Raw genomic sequence first — 22,021 nt, forward strand, 5'->3', positions numbered from 1 at the left:
AAGAGCTACTCATTTAGGTTTTTTAAAAAATGTTGCATGGTCTCTGTCATTCGATATTACATCAGTATTTTCTATTTTTACTATTCAAATGATAAACACCCACTGTTATATAAACATTTCTATAGCTTTTGTTTTTTCATAAGGTGCTTCATGGACATTTGCTGGAATAATTTTCTCTCCATCTCCCACACACTGTCCTGTCCTTTTAGCCTAGTTAATTACTATTCACGTTTTAGATTTCAGTTCAAGGTCACCTCCTCTGGATAGCTTTCCAGGATACCCCACATTATACTCCCTGGAGCTCTCCTAATATTATGTATCACCGTTTGCAATATTGTATTTGTGTATTTGATTCCTTTCTTTCTAACACTAGGTTCTATGAGGGTAAGGACCACCTGTAATTCTTCCTCACTATTTTATTCCCAAGACCTAAAACAGTTCCTGGAAAACCTTTGTGTTAAATAAATATTTAACATGATAGTTTCATTCCACAATATCATTTGTATTTGGAAGTAAATTAGACTTTTGAGGCCAAGTAATTTGATGAGATTTTCACATAGAGATCTATGCTGAAACACTTATTGAGCAGGTACTTTATGTAAAAATGCTGCATTTGCTACTGAACAAGTTCCAACGTAATTTAAAAAGGAACTGACAGGGCTTCCCTGGTGGTGCAGTTGTTGAGAGTCCACCTGCCGAGGGTCCCACATGCCGCAGAGCGGCTGGGCCTGTGAGCCGTGGCCTCTGAGCCTGTGCTCCGCAACGGGAGAGGCTGCAACAGTGAGAGGCCCGCATACTGCAAAAAAAAAAAAAAAAAAAAGGAACTGACAATCCAGGAGCCAAGTTGTGCTGACTAGGATAATAGTTGCTTAAAGAATTTCCTGGACAGTAAAATTCTTCATACGTTTAGCTTAGGTTTCACTTTATTCTCCCGCCCAGTATTTGTTTCTTTCCATATCATCTCACTATAAAGTGAAGATATACTCTGTGTGTGTGTGTGTGTGTGTGTGTGTATTTATGAGAGAGGGGGGAGGATATAAGGACATACATGTTTAAAAAAAAAAGATTAAAATCTTTAAAATGTTATTATTTGGGAAAATAAGAACATCTTTGACTTTCTTGAACAATATGTCTGCAAAATACAGACAAAACAGAAGAGCCATAATGATGAACTCTAGTGTATGTAGATATCATGGAACTCATCCACCACAAAATTCACTCTTTTTAAAAAAATAATTAATTAATTAATTTTCGGCTGCGTTGGGCCTTCGTTGCTGCACGTGGGCTTTCTCTAGTTGCAGAGAACGGGGGCTACTCTTCGTTGATGTGCCTGGGCTTCTCACTGCAGTGGCTTCTCGTTGCGGAGCACGGGCTCTAGGCGCACAGGCTTCAGTAGTTGCAGCACGTGGGCTCAGTAGTTGTGGCTCGTGGGTTCTAGAGCGCAGGCTCAGTAGTTGTGGCGCACGGGCTTAGTTGCTCCGCGGCATGTGGGATCTTCCCGGACCAGGGCTCAAACCCGTGTCCCCTGCATTGGCAGGCAGATTCTTAACCACTGCGCCACCAGGGAAGTCCCAAGTTCACTCTTCTTAATCCAGAACTGAACTACCAAGGTAAATTGATGTATATCATAGTCTTTAACATGAGAATGAGATTTAAGTTTCTTTTTGTTTACTATATTCCATACTCGCTTCTCCTCCACAGTTTAAAAAGTTTTGAAAAACTCTTCTATATAAGTACTTCAAACATCAGTTTTGTCTGCGTTTCTCCTTTTCCTGTAGAAAAAGGATAGAAAATTTGTTAGCTCATATTTATCAATTTTTATTATTTATTTGATAAATTAAAAAGTCATCTTTCCTCTCCTTCCAGCTCATTATTGATGTATAATAAATATATAAATGTATTTATTTCTCTAGATGCTTTCAAATTGGTCACACACAGTTTTTAAATTAAAAATTTCTTCTCAACTTTTTTTAAAACCCTGTTTTCAAGTCTTACCTCCCAATGTCTTTGGTCTATTTGCCCAGATCAAATTAACTCACAAAAGATGATTTGCTGCATTACTTGGAAGTGGCCTGGCCAGTGCATGGGGCTGTCCACCAGGGATGGTAACCTTGATAGCACATCGGACTGCATGAATCTTAGAGTCTTGTATTTTTTTTCCCACTCTAAAAGCAATTCATATAAAAAGCTTGGATATGCTTGGATAAATGTGTAGCTTCTGTAGTTGTCAACTCTGAAAAGGGAAATAGTAATTTGACTTTTCTGATAACCTTATTTACAGAATCAGTTTTATAATCACATGAATTTTTAGGAATTTTTCAATTGTTTTGTACAACATGATCTGGGCAATAATACATTGTATTGTGATATGAGCAGTGTCCATTTTTATGAAGGATTACTAATTTACTTTATTTCAACAAGAATTTTTTTTCTTTTTTATTGAAGTATAGTTGATTTGCAACGTAGTGTTAATTTGAGGTGTACAGCAAAGTGATTCAGTTATACATACACACATATATACATATATATATTTTTTTCAGGTTCCTTTCCCTTACAGGTTATTACAAAATATTGAGTATAGTTCCTTGTGCTAAACAGTAGGTCCTTATTGGTTATCTGTTTTATATATAGTAGTGTATGTATGTTAGTCCCAAACTCCTAATTTATCCCTCCCCCCCTTTTCCCCTTGGTAAACATGTTTCTTTTCTATGTCTATGGCTCTATTTCTGTTTTGTATATAAGTTCATCGTGTCATTTTTTCCCTAGATTTCACATATAAGGGGTATCATGATATTTGTCTTTCTGTGTCTGGCTTACTTCACTTAGTGTGGCAATCCATGAAATAATGGAAAAGGATAGAAAATTTATTAGTTCATATTTATAATGCAAATGGCATTATTTCATTCTTTTTTATGGCTGAGTAATATTCCATTGTATAAATATACCACATGTTCTTTATCCATTCATCTGTTGGTGGACATTTAGTTTGCTTCCACGTCTTGGCTATTGTAAATAGTGCTGCTGTGAACATTGGGGTGCAAGTATTTTTTTCGAATTAAAGTTTTGTCCAGATATGTGCCCAGGAGTGGGAATGCAGGATCATACAGTAGCCCTATTTTTAGTTTTTTAAGGAACGTCCATACTGTTCTCCATAGTCGCTGTACCAACTTGTATTCCCACCAACAGTGTAGGAGGGTTCCCTTCTCTCCACACCCTCTCCAGCATTTATAACGTGTAGACTTCTTGATGATGGCCATTCTGACTGGTGTGAGGTGATATTACATTGTAGTTTTGATTTACATTTCTCTAATAATTAGTGATGTTGAGCATCTTTTCATGTGCCTTTTGGCCATCTGTGTGTCTTTGGAGAAATCTCTGTTTAGATCTTCTGCCCATTTTTTGATTGGGTTGTTTGGGTTTTTTGATATTGAGCTGTATGAGCTGTTTATATATTTTGGAGATTAATCCCTTGTCGGTCATATCATTTGCAAATGTTTTCTCCCATCCTGCATGTTGTCTTTTTGTTTTCTTTATGGTTTCCTTTGCTGTGCAAAAGCTTTTAAGTTTAATTAGGTCCCATTTGTTTATTTTTGTTTTTATTTCCATTACTCTAGGAGACGGATCCAAAAAGATACTGCTGCGATTTATGTCAAAGAGTGTTCTGCCTGTGTTTTCCTCTAGGAGTTTTATAATATCAGGTCTTACATTTAAGTTTCTCATCCATTTTTAGTTTATTTTTGTATACGGTCTTAGGGAATGTTCTAATTTCATTCTTCTCCCTGTATCTGTCCAGTTTTCTCAGCACCACTTATTGAAGAGACTGTCTTTTCTCCATTGTATATTCTTGCCTCCTTTGTCATAGATCAATTGACCGTAGGTGCGTGGGTTTATTTCTTTCTATGCTATTCAACAGGTATTGAATTCAACAAACATTTACTCTTTACCCAGTATGTGCCAGGTACTCTTCTTGGTCCTGGGATATGTCAGCGAACAAAACAGACAAAGACCTCTGCCCTCATCAAGCTCACATTTTAACAGAAAGAGGCAAGACAATGAACCTGCTAATAAGAAAATTATTGAACAAATGGAGGAAGGAAAAAGTAGAGCAGATTGTGGGATGAGAACTGCCCGTGGGAGGGGGTAGAGTGCAGGTTTCTGATTGAATAGGTTAGACAGGTATGCCTGATTGAGAGGGTGTCATTTAAATAATAGACTTGACTCATGCTTAGGGGGGATCATTTTGAAGGTGTTTTCATGGCCATAAAGAAGTGAGATAGATGGAGGGAAGACGTTGTCTGACTTGTAATTCTGTTAGAGAGACAAAGGAAGTTTGCCTCTAGGCTTATTATTTTTAACGCTTTCATCTTTAAAGTGGAGTATTTTACAACTTTCCTTTGAGGAACAAAAAACTGCCAATCATTTTGTTATGGAAGAAACAAACTTGATTCATAGAGTTTTTAAGTCTACAATATATTTTCATCATCTGCGGAACATTGTGCGTTCTTATAGCAATTGAAGCAATTAAACATGGCTTCTGCAAGTGGTCTATAATTAGACAACAAAATGTAATTCTTCCTTAGGGACCAAAGATAAACTGTAATAGGTCAAAGTTTAAAAGAAATGTGGGAAAATGTCTCTCAGCTATAGAATTCCTGAATATCACAGCTCCTTGAGAGGGAATGTCTTACTCAAATTGCCAACATGTGTTCCAGGAAGAAAAATGAGGCTGATCTTTGCAGATATACCCGTAACTTGAAAGACTGCATCAGCATAACGCAATCCAAACAGAGCAGTTTTGGGTTAAGAATCATTTCTCATGGTTTATAATTTAGTCATGAACTATGACTTCCATTCAGGAAAACTGATATTATGGTGCTCTCCGAACTGCACTGATATTTATTTTCCCTTTCGAAACTCTGGACGCCCCTGTCACGAGGAGCAGCCCTTTCATAGACTTCAGCATATAGTCCAATTTGACCTTCCCACTAAAAAGTCCCCCTGGCATTAGAGGGCCTGGGGGGAAAAGTCACAGCTGTGTTTGCTTTAAGACGCTATTGGCCATTGCAAGAGAAGAGTCTCCCGGTGTAGTTATTTGTTGGGATGAACTTATTTAACACATTAAGGTTTTGCACACCCACACCTAATCTTCTGTGATAAAAGAACTGGTAAATATCCTCATGTCCAAACGTGACTTCTCTATTTTCCTTCTTCCTTCATGTTTTTTTCATTCAGACTTCAGTTTTTCCTTTTCCCCTCCCTTCCTCCCTCCTTTTCTTATCATGTATTCAATAAATGTTTATTGAGCATATACTCTGAAATACAGGCCCTGGGGGTCAGTGGTGAACCTGAGGCTTACCTAAGCTGTTGAGGAATGAATTTTTTTATAGTTAGAAATTTACCTTAAAAATTAGATCTAATATTCAAACATCTTTTGAGTTTATTTTTAAAAGAGTTTTTAGGAATTGAATAAAATACAGGGGATGATGAAACAAACAAATTCTAAAGATCCCTCATGGTAATTGTAAGACATGTGATAGAACTTACTAATTGATAGGCAGGTTTCAAAACCTATACCAACCATTCTTCCAAAGACATGATTTTTGTTTCATGAACGATGATATCTCCTAACTATGTTCTGTCAGAATTGTTATTATGCAGCAACAACTGATTTGAGATGAGAGAGAGAGAGAGAAACCTGGCCAGTGAGGACATACGGCTCTACCTGGCCTTGACAACTCTCCATAAAATCACTCCATCCTTCCTCTTTATCTTCCTTCTTCTCAGCTGGACTAGGCTAACTTGCATGCTAACCACCAACAGACGCCAAGCTCAGGCTTTTCTTCCCGAGTTGTGCTGTTCTCACTATTCCCTCTCTGTCAGTCAGTGGAAATGTATCTCTGCATAACTACCCACCTTGAAAGAATGCTTTATTGACCACTCCCCCATGCCCAGCCACAAGTGATTTCTTCTTTTGTCTGTGCCTTTTGCTTAGCACCTATCATGAACTGCCCCTGGTAGTCATGGTGGTATATTTGTGGGTACCTGGTGGATATTTTGTTCGCTCATTCAAAAACTATCACTGCCCACTCTCTCAGGTATTGTGCCACAGGAGACACGCAATAAAACAAATGTTAGACATGTGAGGCATGGGTCTGAGAATTTAGCAGTGATGCTGAAAAGTAAAGCATTGTGATGAGTGCTGTTGGGCACAAGATCATATGGTAACACACAACTGAAATGCCTAAGCCAGTCCTGAGGGGCCAGATTGAGACTTGGTCCCAGTTTAGACAAGGTCGCTGACAACAAGTCAGGAGGAGGGAGGAATACCCCTTCTGCTGTAACAGGAGGGAGAAAGGAAGACCTTAGGTAGGTGCTGGTAAATCCGTGGGGAAAAGTCAAGGGAGTTCCTCTCTGAGGTTTTTTGTTTTTCTTTATGAGCAACGTGGCAAAGTTACCTGCTAAGGGCGGTGGGAGGAGAGCTTATTTGAAGGATAAAATGGAGTTAAAAAGATATAAAATAGCTCCTGTAGAGAAAGAGAGAGAGAAATGGCGGGAGACACTTCATGGGTACCAGGGACCACCAAGGGCTTGGTTCAAGTCACAGACCGTGTGTGATGGCAGCTTTCTCTGAAACTATGTGCTTTTTCTACAGAAGCGAGCTGCAAGCTGTTTCTGAATGTTTCACACAGAAAATGAATGGGGATTCAAGCTGTAGCTCTGCAGTTTATTGGACAAGTCACTGCCCCTCACATGTCCATTCCCTTCTGAACAGCATGGATGATGATTCCCACTGCCAGGGTTGTTAGCATCTCAACATCACGATTAGATTTTATATGCATGAAAGCATTTTAAACTATTGAATATAAATCATACAGATGACAGTTATGATCTTACATATATTTATAAATTTGAATCAGGAACATTTCCCAGGATTTTTCAATGCTGGATAGACCAAAACAAAAAATAAAAACACCCCCCCAAAACCAAAAAAGACCAGTTTCCAAATAAAAGACATGTTCAAATCCAATCTAAGCTCTAGATATAGTTATAACAAGAATAAATAGACTTAACAGGGATTTCCTGGGCAGTCCAGTGGTTAGGACTTCACCTTCCAATGCAGGGGGTACAGGTTCGATTCCTGATAGGAGAGCTAAGATCCCACATGCCTCACAGCCAAAAAGCCAAAACATAAAAACAGAAGCAGTACTGTAACAAATTCAATAAAGACTTAAAAATAAATAAATAAATAGATTTAACAGCATTGTTGAAGAGGAAAAAGTTGAAAAAAAAGTTGAAAATCTCTCAAGTGCCACAAATACCGGAACTAGCAAGAGGTTAATTTTCTGGAAATATGAAAATGCCAAGTTGTAGGGCCAACTGGAAACATTTTTTTAAAAGTCTAAATAATTTTCATAATTATTACAGTACATTGAGTATTTTATTATCAGGCTCGGTTTCTTTTTAAAGGTTGCATAACATGAGTTTTAAAAGGCATTCAGAAAATATTATTCTTTCATGCCATACTTGTTATTTTAAAGAGTCCAACAAAATGGAACTGCTGTTGAGAAAACGTGTGTACAGTAAGCAGCCTACTGCCCTGTACTTTTTCTGCCCATGTAGGCTGACTGAATGTCATATATGGTGAAGCCAAAAATAGAAAACACACACAAGCTGCTTCTCGTTTCTCTTTCCTATGGAAATATCTTTAATAAGTGCAGTTGATACAGACTCTCTTTGCATTTTAGCTGCTGGGCATAATCCTCTGGGAATCCGACTCTGCTTGTCTTCCAGCATGCCTAACAGTCTGAATGTTTAACATTTTTAAAGGGTAGTTGTTCGTCACAGGTTCTGGATTATCTTTTCACATATACCATTTTCATGCTTCTACTTATACCCCCTGATTCATCCAAATTACCAACTGACCTCTCTTGAGACAGATCCAAAAAATAAACAGCACTCCAATCCCAAAAAGTAGCTGTGTGCCAGAATCACATCTGACACAAAACCTTTGCTGCTAGAGATATATATTTACCATTGTAAAGATCAAATTTATTGGGGAATATAATCTGATGTTGAATATGATCCTTTATCAAGCTGGAGGACCGTGTCACATTTTGGCAGGTCTTCTTGCTATAAATCTTCTGATCTGACTTAGGAACCACTGTAGGCAAAAATGTCTCTCCCATTACTAGTAATTATTTAGCTGAGATATTTCCTTCAGGCACTTAGTAAAGTAGAATATTGGTCATGTGGGAACAACTATATAATCCCAGGACACTGATTACTTTCCTGGAGACGTCTGATGAAGGAAATAGAAGGAGAGGGAAAAAAGGAAGAGAAGTATACATTGAAAATGGGAAATGTGTATTTTTTCAAAATCAGTAAACAAGTGTTAGAAGACAGGGGAAAGTAGGTGGTTAAAGTGTGAGCACGTGCGTGCGTGCGTTAGAACTTAGGTGAACTCTCATCTTGAAAAAATGAAGTGAACAGTGGAGCAATGGAAGAAGAAAGAGGAGAGGGGGACGGTTTTCACCCAGGAATATCCTGGAGATAGGCAGGAATACCTTCCCAAGCCAGGGTGTTCCTGAAATCTCCGATTTGGCCACTCTGTCTCCTCTCTCCCCTCAGCCACACTGTTGCCTGTGATTTGATGTTCCAACAGGAAGAAAATCATTTCTCCATCACAGTGCATTGCCGAGCACCATGATGCAAGCCTCCTTGTCTTTGCTTTGCTATTTTGCACCTCGAGTGCGAACGCAGAGAGCAGGGGCTGGGCGCTGGCAGCAGGAGCGCTGGCTTCCTCACCTCCCAGGCTGCTGTCAGCGGCCTACTGTGCCTGCTGTGCTTGGGGCTGCCTATCCCATCACTGTGTCCATTTTCCTCCATGTAAACAAGGAAAAGTTGGAAGAGGATTAGAAACTTTCAAAATAAGTTTTTCTTGGCTATTATCTTCAGTTAATTTGGCACACTCTGTAATTTCTATGTCATTCGTGCTTAAAATAGCCTGTATTTCATGTTTAATCACATTTTGTTTCACCCAGAATATTTTTTAACCATTATCAGAGAATTTTTCAAGAAAAGTGTAAGTTTCTTCATTTTGTGATGGTGATAACTGATGTCAGTTCAGGTCAATGTTATTATAGTTACATAAAATGAATGTAGCATAATTATCTTGAGTATTTTATTACCTACTGAGGAAATTATATAGTTTTGTTTTAATTTTTAGTTGTACAGTGCCACCTAGTGGATCTATGCTATAAGAACACCTTCATATTTTCTTCAGCTTTCCGGATTTGGTATAATCAGCTTGTAATATTTAGCTGCCATCTGTTATTCATCACTTTGCTAAGACAAAGACTATATAGCAAGACTTGGGTATTCAGACTTTTCTTAGTTATAGAGATGCCAAAACAAAAATACAGAGGCTCTAAACTTTACCAGAATTCTTCATGTTGGATCCTTCTAGGTTGTGTTTCATTTCTGTTTTTGTTTCGGATTACAATCTGTGAATGGTTTAGCGGTACTTTTTATTAATGATGATTCCCCAAGTATTCTTTCTACTCCTGCTTGCTCTTTTAATCGCATGTTTGCCTGCTTGTTTGTTTAATGTCTTTCTATCCCACTGGACTGTATGCCCCACCAAGGCACACAGCATACCCAGCACCAAATGCACAGATGTTAAAGAGAATGGCAGTAATACTTAGAAAACTGGTAATCTGTAAATACAGGAAAACTTTAAAAATTGTATTAGTAGTGCCGAGGAGTTGTTGATTGATACATTTTGTTATCTACTCCTTTTACGTGGAATAATAACCAAAAGTTTTACCACTGAACCTAATTTCTCAATGAATTATATTCTTTCTTGTTCTCCAGAATCGACCATGGTGTTACATATGCACAAAAGAGAGATACATTTTATTCAATTAAAGCATCTTAATTAAAATTAGTACCAATAAAGTATTTGGTATAACCCTGGTGGTCCAAAAATACAAGCCAAAGATTCAAATATTATTTATTCTCCTTCCTCTTCTTTCCCCAGCATCCCCATCACTTACATGTTATATAAAGTCATGCCACACAGGACCAGAGGCAGGAATAGCCAGATGAAGGTTTTAGAGCAAGGCTCTCCATCCTTTTACTTTTTCCATTTAAGAGAAGAACAGAAAAGAAAGAGCAGGCAGGAATATACCAGAGACCAAAAGATTAAAACACACCTATAAACAAAATTGCAAAGTCTGAAAATAGCTCTGAGGTAAGTATAATATAATGCCCTTGGTAAGAAGAAACAAAAGCTTAGGCAACTTTTTGGAAAGTAATGTGATTTTTTTTTTTTAAAGCCATATACACTGAAGTTGAACTCAGAAGAAAAGTGAGATTAGCTTTTATGAGCTCATGCACGCTACTGTAAAGCAGATAAGCAGACATCTGGAGAGAGCAAAGAAAAATCTCTGATGGTCTTCAGCATAGCCTAAGAGAGATGAAACAAGACAGTGTAATTTGGAAACCCTTGTCCTGTTGCCCAAAAAGAAAATGCAAACAGTTAAAAAGCTTTTAACATTCTTTACTGTCACCTCAATTGTCTGAGGACCTTCCTTACCTATCCATCATCCAGTTTCCAGAAGAGTGAAAATAGAAAAAATGCAAGCGTATTTTACAGCCTCGATACAGTCATTACTCGACTCCAGTTTGTTACTAGACATTCATTTTCAGCTCTGCAAGTTTGAATCTGCCAGGACTGGAATGCTTAGGTGGTAGCTGCCGACAATTTCACAGTCATTTTAGGCTGGGCCTGTCTTTCAGTAAATCATATCAGTAAAAATAAGGTTAATTTTCCTTCCATTACCTCTGCTTTGTCTAGCAAATAATTGCATCAGATTTTGTTTCTAAAGTGTCTCAGGGAATTAATTACAGCCTTTGAACTCTTTGAAAATAAAAGGATGAGAGAAGTAAACTTGGCTGGAGTTTATGCACATTGCAGGCTTTAACCCTAGTTTAACTCTCTTGAAATCATCTCCTCAGCTGCGAGGTTGAAGCTGTAGAACAGAGCAGCAACCAGAGTCATGACCGATGACTGGATTTCTGACCCAGAAAAAGCTACCTTATCGTTACGTTTTTTGTTGTCTTTCGCTTCTTATTCTGATTCTCTGTTCACTGTCTTAAGAATCTCTTGTCAGTACCAGTATCTTTCTGTTTGCTTCCCTTTTGTCCCCTCAGGTTATTTCTTATTATTATCAGTTGAAGAAGATACACATTCATCACTTTTTTGCTTTTCAAACAAAAAATTTATATTAAAAAAGTATTGTGTATGTCAATATTTGAATATATATGTGTATTTAAATCAAACACCTAGAATGGCTTTAAAATCTGCTGTACCTGTCAACTTTTGTAACCATCAGACGCTATCAAAAGCTCCAGCAAGGTAGATTCCCTGTCTTCTAGATCATTTTTCACAGTAACATTTTACAGTAACAGGGTAGCTAATTTGAAAGTTTATATAAATAAATGCCTTTAGAAACTCAAGGCTATCTCACACTTATCAGACTATAACTGTCCTATTAAATATCACTCTCTCCTGAGCTGAATGGTTTGGAGGAAAGGCTGTTCAGCCCAGATGTGGTAACAACAGTTACTTATGCCAGGCTTAGTAGTCTGTCCTGCACATGGCTTCCTCATTTAATCCTGTCACAACCCTGTCCATGGGACACCAGAGCTACGCCGTGCGTACACATCAGAAGAGACCAGAAATAAGAAAGTCCAATCCATCTTCTGGCTTCCTTGAGGCAAGAGATGGGGGAGAGGGCAGTGCAGAGGGAGTGATTCTGAATGTATTTTTTTTTATCCTTTTCCTGATTCTTTTATGTATTCTACTATCTGTGTTTTCCTACTCTGAGATCTCACAACTCATTTCTGAAACCTCAGCAGTGGATTAGTTTTCACACTGAATGTCTGGGCAGGGACAGACAGTAGATCTCTCTCTCTTTTTTCTTTTTTTTCCCCCCAAGAAAATGGCAGAAAATGGCCTTATGACCCCACTTCATCGCCACCTTCCTCCTGCTCGTCAAGCCTCTGTGAAACAGCAGTCTGCTTTATTTACATCTTTTTCTTTAAAGAAAAACTTGGTTGATGTGCCAAACCCTGTAATTGTCAAGCTTTTCCAGAAATGTTATCATTAAGGAGATTTATAAAAGCAAAAAGAATCTGTGTGGTTTTATTCTGAAAGCTGGAAGTGTTGAGGAACAAGGCAGACTTCTAATGCTGAGTTTTATCACTTTCAAGCTGTAAAAGATGTGTTTCTATGCATGTTTGTGAGGAAGAAGCAATTGAAATATTTATTTTTTTGTTCTGGCAAAGCATGACCAGCCACATTGAAAGTACTTCGTGAGACATTTTGTCCTGGGATTAAAGAAACAGAAAAGGCAGAATCAGCCTCCTTGCCTAAATAAGTGAACATTATTGCATATTTCTTCAGAGAGTTGCATTTTTGAAGAAACATTTTATATACTGTGATGGAGTTAGCTAAGTGGCATACCACTATGCAAACTAGAGCTTTTATTTGTTTGTTTGTTTATTTATTTATAAATATTTTGGGTGCTCTGTGCGACATGTGGGATCTTAGTTCCCTGACCAGGGATCAGACCCACGCCCCCTGCAGTGGAAGCACAGAGTTTTAACTGCTGGACCACCAAGGAAGTCCTGCTCTGTTTTTTTTTTTTTCTTTCAAACCAGAGCTTTTAAAATCAGACCCAGTTCTGCCTTCTTTATTTATAGTTAATGAACAAACTTAGCAAAATATGTGATACACGGTGTCCGGGACGTTTCCAACATAAGCTTTATTAACTGTTACTACCATCATGGTATTTTTTCTCTGTCTTCACACACGTGGGTAAATACACATATACATAAATGTACACATATGCTTATTAATTACATGTACATTTAAATTAATTTTTGTTTGGGTAGTGCCTTGAATTCCACAAGGTACCAAGAGAGGCAACCTTACTCCCCTGGTGAACACTAAGAGTTGAGTTCCTTAATGAGTACAGAGTTTCCAAATTACAGTTAATACATACGACTTCTGAAATAACCTTGGTTATTTAGAATAACCTAGAAATCCTGTACCCACATGTCTCTTACTTGTGCTTGCTTCCTGTAGACGCCCCTCTACTTGGTAAATCATGGGGAGACTGGACCAGTCAGATGCAACAGGTGCAAAGCCTACATGTGCCCATTCATGCAGTTCATTGAAGGAGGAAGGAGGTACCAGTGTGGATTTTGCAGCTGCGTGAATGACGGTAAGTGGCGCCAGCACCTGCCCTCAGGGAAAGTTCTGTAGTAAATGGAACATATTATACTTCTTAGCTTAGGGAAAAAATATATGTCTGTTAAGGCTCTTAGTTAGACCTGAGCTTTTCCTAAACACCCTCAAGAATAACTCAAAGGAATGATGAGACAGGGAACAATCTCTGAGGTTTATCTTCTGTAAACATAAGAGGTAAAATTTCATTTTGCCTCCAACTGAGGCTTTGTGGAAAGGAATTGAGAAATTAAATGACTTCCCTATTTTTGAGTTTTATAAGAAACATAGCAACTTCCCTGTGGGACTCACGCATTTATATGAGAGTTGGAGGGGCTTGGATGTCCTAAGCTGAGGGTGTTCTGGTTGGCTTCCCTTCAGGGAAATTACACAGAAGAACTGTGTTTTATCTACGTTTACGGATGATAAACTTGAGAGATTGTTCCCTCTTTCACCATTCCTCCGAATTATTCTTGAATGTGAGTTCATCAGTATTTAGGAAAAGCTCAGGTATAGCTAAGGGCTTTAACACATATATAGATTTTTTCCTCCAATATGAATGTCAGATTGTTTAAAAAAAAAAAAACTTTATTATGAAGGGCTTTCCCAGATTCACTGTATTTTCAATTTCATCCTGGTATGAATTCAAAGATGTTAAAAAAAACTGCAAGCTTGCCCAAAGTGTTTACATTCATTATACTTATAACATGTGTCTCTTTTTAATTCTTTGGTGTCAAATGAAGCACATTCTCAGGCTGAGAACATTCCCATATTTACATTTATAGAGTTTTTCTAGAACCACGTGATGATTGTGAGAGCATGAGTCTTTTATGTGTTTTCCTCTGTTTCTTATCTTTGTAGACATCCTTCCCTCCAGGGCACTATAGATCTGAGGAACGTACAGCACTCTGCCCAGGAGCCTGTGGCTGCTGGCTGCTCCTTGATGAAAAGGGAGCTCAGGCAGTTTTCTGCCTGTGTCACAGCGTTCTCGGCCCCTTGGTTCCTGTGTGTGCTCTGGTGGGAGAGCAATGCTGGTCTCCTTGTTTACCCGCCCCCTTATCACAGTCCATGGCTTTACCCAACTCCCAGTGCCAGAGACTGACATGGTGAGGGTTACAAAGACCTTTAAAAATGCCTTGCTGTGGAGTGGATTCATGGGTTTCCAGCCTCATCTCAAAGACTGGGTCGTGGTCCTCTTGGGAGGTCTGTTTCCTTGCTCCACCTGTGGCACCTACTCAGTACAAATTGGATACACCAGTGAGACCAGACCTTGTTCGTTCTCCATCCTTACTTTTCTTTCTAAGGAAGATCTTATTCCATCTCTCATCCTGGATGAAATCTGCAACCAAATCCTTGGCTGTCACACAGTCTTGGGACCTGGATTTCAGGAACCCTGTGACCGTGCACTTCCTGGGGCTTTAGTTTTGGAGGAAAAAAGTCACGAGACGGCAGAGGCCTCTCCTGAAGCATTTTGATAAATGCCTCCACCAAGGTCACCAGATTTCCGCTGTCTTCACTCACGCCTTCAACCTTCTTAGCAAGGTGATCAGAAATTTGTCCAGCCTCTATCCACTTAGAGCATCTAGGATCTTCAATTTGGGGTGACCCTCTGGCTTAACGCCCAAAGTGTCAGCTCAGAACCTTAAAAGGCCCTGCCACTTCCTAGTAGAGAAAAACCACACAGAGTTCCTGTATTTCTACACAGTAAATTCCCCTCCCTTGATATCCACACCTAGGAAGCTGCCATGTTCATTTTCTATTCATATTAGACTCCAATATTAGTTCCTGCAAGGAAGCCAGACTCCCTTAGATTGACACAGATGCCTGCATTCTTCATTTAGGTTTAAAGAAGACAGGTTTGTTGGAGTTAGAACCCACCGGGCTTGGTCACATGGCTCCACTCTGTTTCCCTTCAAAGTGTCCAGAGATTACACAGTGGGAAGCACGTGAGGCCAAAAGACACGCCGGAAGACAAGTGTCATGTGGCTGTGCATGATTTATGGGGGGGACTTGAATTCTGGTTTATAAAACATGGCAGATAATATTAAATGCTAAAATTAAATTGATTTGATTTGATTGATTTGATTCCCCCTAAAATTAATTGATTTTAAGGGGAAATTTTTTCACATCTTACATGCAGATGTGTGAAAATAAATTATAGGAACTGTAGAAAGTACCACCCATACATCCTAGAACAGCCAGTGCAGCATCCTCCATCGCATCTAAATGTAATAAAGTAGCAGTTTAAGGCCCCCATAGCTTTCTTAGCTCAGCCAAGACTATCAGTTTCCCACTTCCATAATCTTTTCAAGACATTGAATTTTCCTAATTCAGAGATCCGTATGTACATATGAATCTTATAAAACTTGTTTAAAAAGAAATGGCCATGATATGGTAAGAAAATAGAAAAAAATCAAGCCTCAGTGATTATTTTCTTAAGGCGAAACTAAGAAAACAGTCCTATTATAACCCATGTGTTAGTTCACAACTGAAAATAGAGAATACTGAGTTATTGGTTTTAAAACAGGTCATTACTTCTGTGGTTTTACAAATGAAAATGTTGTTCTTTACGAAACACTTAAAACCAGAGCATTACTGCTTATTCTAAATACTTCTATTGTCAGTGGTTTAACAGCCAGCTGTATTAATCTCAAGGCAACAGGAGTTCATTTTCACAGAGATACCAGGCCATATTTGTCCAAGTGTTTGGTGTGTGACTCATAAGTGTTCCTATGCTATTGGATGACTTCCAGCGCTTTGCCAGAACTAACCTTCTTAGACATTTGAATCAAATTAAGAGTTCCTCAGCTGAGATCTTAGTGGTGTATTCTTTCCCAAATACAGTAATCCTTTCCACTCTGAAGCCCAAACATTAAAGATTACCATTGCAAACTACCCATGGCTGAAGACATCTCTTAATAAAAGGATAATAAACATTATTGTTAATAATATGGTCCAAATAAGAAGATAGTAAACCAGTCTTTCTTTTCTCTGTGTGTGTAGACTTCTGTTTCTAATATTCTGAGGAAAATTCTGGACCAGTTACCTGCCTATTGTTAAATAGTTAGAAAAGTCAAAATTCCTTTTAAAAGAGGTAATTAAATAGGGACAATTCAATTTTGGTTGTGACCATTTTAAAACGCCAGTACTTTTATCCGCTATTTCTCTGTAAAGATCCAAGTCATTAATGATTCTTTGTCATCAGTAACTTGCAGAAGGGTCAAGAAGCTTTTTAGAAAACCCTTATTCTCTCTAAGACATGCTTTTTCATGGTGGATATTTAGAATATACTAAAATATTTTTTTTCTCATACTCCTTTCTTCCCAAAATAAATTTTGAGAATTTACTAAATTGTCTGTGTTGTAAAAATAAAAGATTTCCTTTCCTATTTTGTTTTTATTAGTTCCACCATTCTATTTCCAACATCTGGACCACATCGGAAGAAGACTGGACCACTACGAGAAGCCAGAGCTATCTCTAGGATCATATGAATATGTTGCTACTTTGGATTACTGCAGAGTAAGTGTTCCCAGGACTTCAAGTGTTTATATATGGATGTCAGATACAAGTGAATTACTTTTCTATGTCGTGAACTGACCTTTGATTCACAGACAAAGCATTTGGGTGGTGCCACGGGGATGTAGAAATGTCTAAGACACAGATCAATCCTCCTAGGCTGTTAACATGATTAAATAGCCAGACCATCCACTGCAGTGATCATCTTTAAAAACTAAAAAGTGGTGGCAGAAAGAAAAAAATAGGGACTTCCCTGGTGGTGCAGTGGTTGGGAGTACACCTGCCAACGGAAGGGACATGGGTTCGAGCCCTGGTCCAGGAAGATCCCACATGCTGTGGAGTAGCTGAGCTTGTGCGCCACAACTACTGAGCCTGCGCTCTAGAGCCCACGAGCTGCAACTATGGAAGCCCGTGTGCACTAGGGCCTATGTGCTGCAACTACTGAGCCCACGTGCCACAACTACTGAAGCCTGTACACCTAGAGCCCATGCTTCACAACAAGAGAAGCCACTGAAATGAGAAACCCACACACCGCATCGAAGAGTAGCTCCTGCTCACCGCAGCTAGAGAAAGCCCGTGCGCAGCAATGAAGACCCAACACAGCCAAAAAATGTATATATAATAATGATAATTTCATTTGTATGTCCCTTTCAGATAGAATATGATGCTAGGTTCTTTTTCTTTCTTTCTTTCTTTTTTTAAGTTTTTTTTGATGTGGACCATTTTTTTATAAAATAAATTTATTCATTGATTTATTTTTGGTTGCGTTGGGTCTTTGTTCCTGTGCATGGGCTTTCTCTAGTTGCAGTGAGCGGGGGCTACTCTTTGTTGCCGTGTGCGGGCTTCTCATTGCAGTGGCTTCTCTTGTTGTGGAGCACGGGCTCTAGGAGCGCGGGCTTCAGTAGTTGTGGCCCATGGGCCCTAGAGCGCAGGCTCAGTAGTTGTGGCCCACGGGCCCTAGAGCGCAGGCTCAGTAGTTGTGGCGCACGGGCTTAGTTGCTCCACGGCATGTGGGATCTTCCTGGACCAGGGCTTGAACCCGTTACCTCTGCATTGGCAGGCAGATTCCCAACCACTGTGCCACCAGGGAAGTCCCTTGGTGTGGACCATTTTTAAAGTCTTTATTGAATTTGTTACAGCATTACTTCTGTTTTATGTTTTTTGGTTTTTTTGGCTGCGAGGCACATGGGATCGTAACTCCCCGACCAGGGATTGAACCCACACCCCCTGCATCGGAAGGCGAAGTCTTAACCACCGGATTGCCAGGGAAGTCCCTCCACTAGGTTCTTAATGCAGCAGTTTTTTATAGTGCCTCTGCCTTATTTGTTTTGTCAATCATCTCAGAAAAATTTCCCTTCCAAGGCAGAAGCTCAGCTGATACGGTCAGTAAGACTTTTGTCGTGTTTCTCTAGCTCCTTCTCCACTCCAGCTGTCATCGCAGTGATTTAGGCTCTCAGAGTCTCCCTGAGACTGTTTCAGCAGCCTGGGATCCTGGCCTCTGGTTTCCTTGCTTTAAAATGTAACCATGAGACTCCCCCCACTACCTTAATCTAAAAAATTAAATTCAAAAATTTAAGTTTCTTTATAAGACCATTAGCTACCACCTTAGCTACATCTTCAGTTGTAGGAAATTCTGGCTCATGTACTCTGAACACATCACTCCCCTGTACAACTCCATGCTTTTATCTAAGATGCTCTTTTGACCCAACTACCTTTCCATCCTCCTGTTACATCTATACATACCCCACCTAGCAAACTCCTACTTATTTTCTAATCCCTGGCTGAAATTTTGTTTTATGTGAGTGTGTGTGAATGTGCACACACCTTTCTCTGACTTCATCGTGGTTGTTATTTACTAAATCTTCTGATTTTTTTCCCCATATAATTTGGTCCATATGTCTGTTTTAGCAGTTATCCCCATAGAATTTAAATCTTCCTATATTTTCCCTCTTCCTAGATTCTGATATCCTTGGGGACAAGAATCTTGTCCTAGCTGTCTTTACAACATCTATCATAGTGCCTGCCACAGCGTAGGCAGTTGATCAATGCATGTGGATGAATGAATGAATGAATGCACGAGTGAATGAGTGAATGAATTTGCAGGTGGGTCGCTATTCCCAGGGCTGGCTGTTTCCCTTCTCCAGCGTCATAGTGATACTGACATCATTATGGATATCTTGAATATCTTTCAAATTCTTCAGTGATTTGAAAATATCTTCGTATTAGTTCAGATTTCAACTTGTATCTGAAGTACCGTGTGTAGACTTGAAGAAACAGAATCATTCTGACTTACTTCCTTTTCCAAAAATGAATGCCTCCTAGTGCCCAGTCCTCAGAAAACAGCCTCTGACCCACAGATTTCTTTCCTAGATATTTGCTAGGGGACCAGTCCATGTTGTATTGAATATAAATTACAAAGAACATTATTCCTAACTAGAAGTTTTTTCAACTGAGTGGATTTTAAAATGTTTTCCAATTAACATACCTTTTGCATTTATTTTAGTATTTTGTATGAGTTTTTCAACTAGTTATTCAAGAAGAGTTAACACTTTATTCGTTTTAACTGTAACATTTGAACATATTTTGGGAAACATAAGAACATTTTTGGTACAAATGATTTATTACAGGCAAAAGCAAAAACAAAAAACAAAACAACAAAAAAAATGTCCTAAAATACCAGTTACTTTTGGACAGTTTATTTGTCCTTTACTGTTGTTGACTGAAGGAGAATGATCAGGCAGAACATAAACATTTGAAGTTCTAATTAAATGTAATAAAGCCATTGTATCTAGTGATGGAAAATTTATTCACTCATCTTTGCAACTGCAGTGTAAATCTAACTATGCTCTGACTTTCCAGTTCTCTGCCAAAAAGGCTATATTATCTTGATTTTATGCTTTTTTAGCAGAAACTTAGGCAGGGAGTCAAATCTATTTCTGGGAACAAAAGTCTCAGTATCTTCAAACTCTTTTATCTGGAAATGTTCCAGATGTCTAATTGATGGGAAAGCTCACAGAGCAGGCAAGGAACCAAATAAAAACTGTACATTTTGAAGAGTTCTTTGTAAGGTTAATCTTCCTTTTAATATTCCAAATAAGGTTCATAATAAAAGAACTCTTAATATCTTCAAATTTAATTATACCTTAAAATGTAAATGAAGAATAATAATGAATTGCCTTAGGGATTTGGGTGATGAATAAGAGCTTATATAATTGGTATGTGTATTTTTTAATACCATATAAACTTAAAGGAGAATTACAAAATAACATTTTTCCTATTCATTTTAGATAATCTTAATGCCAATTTTAGATAATAAAATTAACATTCATTGAACATTCACTACGTGTGATGCTCTGTGCTAAGTACTTTCTATGTATTGTATCATTTAGTTCTCACAGTGACCTCATGTGGTGAGTATCACCATGATGTGGGGAAACTGAGGCTTAGAGAGGTTAAGTACCAACCTCAGGCCATACATATAGAAAATGACCACAGAACCCCTATTTCTTTATCAGTACACTATGGATATGTAGGCATGTATTTACAAAATCACCATGGAGTTCCCCTGGAAAAAAAGACCCAGCTCTGTCTAATAACTGACAGTTTTTCACTTAGAAGTTTACAGAATATATCTATCTACATATAAAGTGTACCTGAAAGGTAGAATCTCATTCCAAGCCAGCCTGCTTTTTTTCCTAAATAAAAATGTAGTTTCTCCACTTAATTTTAGTTCACTTTGACATTTATTATATGCCTAGCATGTCCAAGGCACTTTGGCTGTGTTTGTGAGTGATACCAAGATTAGCAAGAATATGAACCTGATCTCAAAGTCCTTACCATGCATAGACCTGATAATTAAAGTATATAATTATGATATAAATATATGATAAATGCTGTAAGAATAGAATAGTCAGAGTGCCATAAGAAAACAGATGAGCAATAATTTATGATTTGGTGAATCAGGGAAGGGTTCTAAGAGTAAGTGACATTTGAGTTGGTTAAACCACGAGCAGAGAAATGGAAACTAAATGGTAAGCAGAAGCAGTTTTTCAGAGGTATTTGCAACTTACTCCAGTTTCTTCAGGGGCTATGGGGGGCTTTGTAGATGAGTGATGGGGACCTAGTATAGAGACTAGGATAGTTGGAGCGTATATTTCCCCTTCCCCCCAAACACATTCAAATTCAAATATTTTTTAAAACACTCTCTGCCAAACGAAATGCTTTTCCAGCCAAGGAAGTACTTTTCTTGGCCCACGCCCACTAGATTGTTACTTCTGGATAGAAAATGTTGTGAAAATGGCAGACACTTAAATTAGTTGGAGGAATGTGTATTGGGGCATAATAGGAAGTAAAGCTGGGAAATTGTTTTGAGACACAGACTATCCTTTTATTTTCCACTAGGCTTGGCATCAGAGCTTTGATGTCTTAGGCTTTTATACGTGTTTGCTAAATGAGTATTATGGGGAGTCTCAAATGCCAGGCCATGGAAGGATTGTACTAATTCAGTAGGCCATGAGGACAATTAAAGGCAAAGTGCGAGCTGTTTCTATTCATCCATCCATCTACACATTCATTCACTCATCTAACAGTACTGAGCGCTCTCTTGAGCCATGCTCTGTGCTTGGCTCTGGGGACTTAGTAAACTTCCTGTCCTCAGAGGCAGTAGCCTTGGGATCTATCTTGTGCCTTGGATAGTTTATTCTGACAGCAGTCTGTATAGTGAGAGGAGGGAGATTGGAGGTAGGGAGGTAGGTATTAGAAGTTATTAATCTCCAAAATTTACAAGCAGCTCATGCAGCTCAATAACAAAAAAACAACCCAATCCAAAAATGGGCAGAAGACCTAAATAGACATTTCTCCAAAGAAGATATACAGATTGCCAACAACACATGAAAGAATGCTCAACATCATTAATCATTACAGAAATGCAAATCAAAACCACAATGAGGTATCACCTCACACGGGTCAGAATGGCCATCATCAAAAAATCTAGAAACAAGGGCTTCCCTGGTGGCGCAGTGCTTGAGGGTCCGCCTGCCGATGCAGGAGACGCGGGTTCGTGCCCCGTTTCGGGAAGATCCCACGTGCCGCGGAGCGGCTGGGCCCGTGAGCCATGGCCGCTGAGCCTGCGCGTCCGGAGCCTGTGCTCCGCAAATGGGAGAGGCCACAACAGTGAGAGGCCCGCATGACGCAAGGAAAAAAAAAAAAAAA

General features: G+C 38.8%; 1 protein-coding gene across 1 annotated transcript in view; it reads left to right on the forward strand.

The window, feature by feature from the left end:
• The window catches only part of SEC24D (SEC24 homolog D, COPII component), a 112,709-nt gene that overhangs the window by 52,348 nt on the left and 38,340 nt on the right, over positions 1–22,021 (forward strand). The window contains 2 exon segments of the mRNA XM_007464854.1: positions 13,154–13,292; positions 16,698–16,813. Coding sequence (XP_007464916.1) covers positions 13,154–13,292; positions 16,698–16,813 — 255 coding nt within the window.

The sequence above is a fragment of the Lipotes vexillifer genome, unplaced genomic scaffold, assembly GCF_000442215.2.
Source record: "Lipotes vexillifer unplaced genomic scaffold, Lipotes_vexillifer_v1.1 scaffold231, whole genome shotgun sequence".
NCBI classification, from domain to species: Eukaryota; Metazoa; Chordata; class Mammalia; order Artiodactyla; family Lipotidae; genus Lipotes; species Lipotes vexillifer.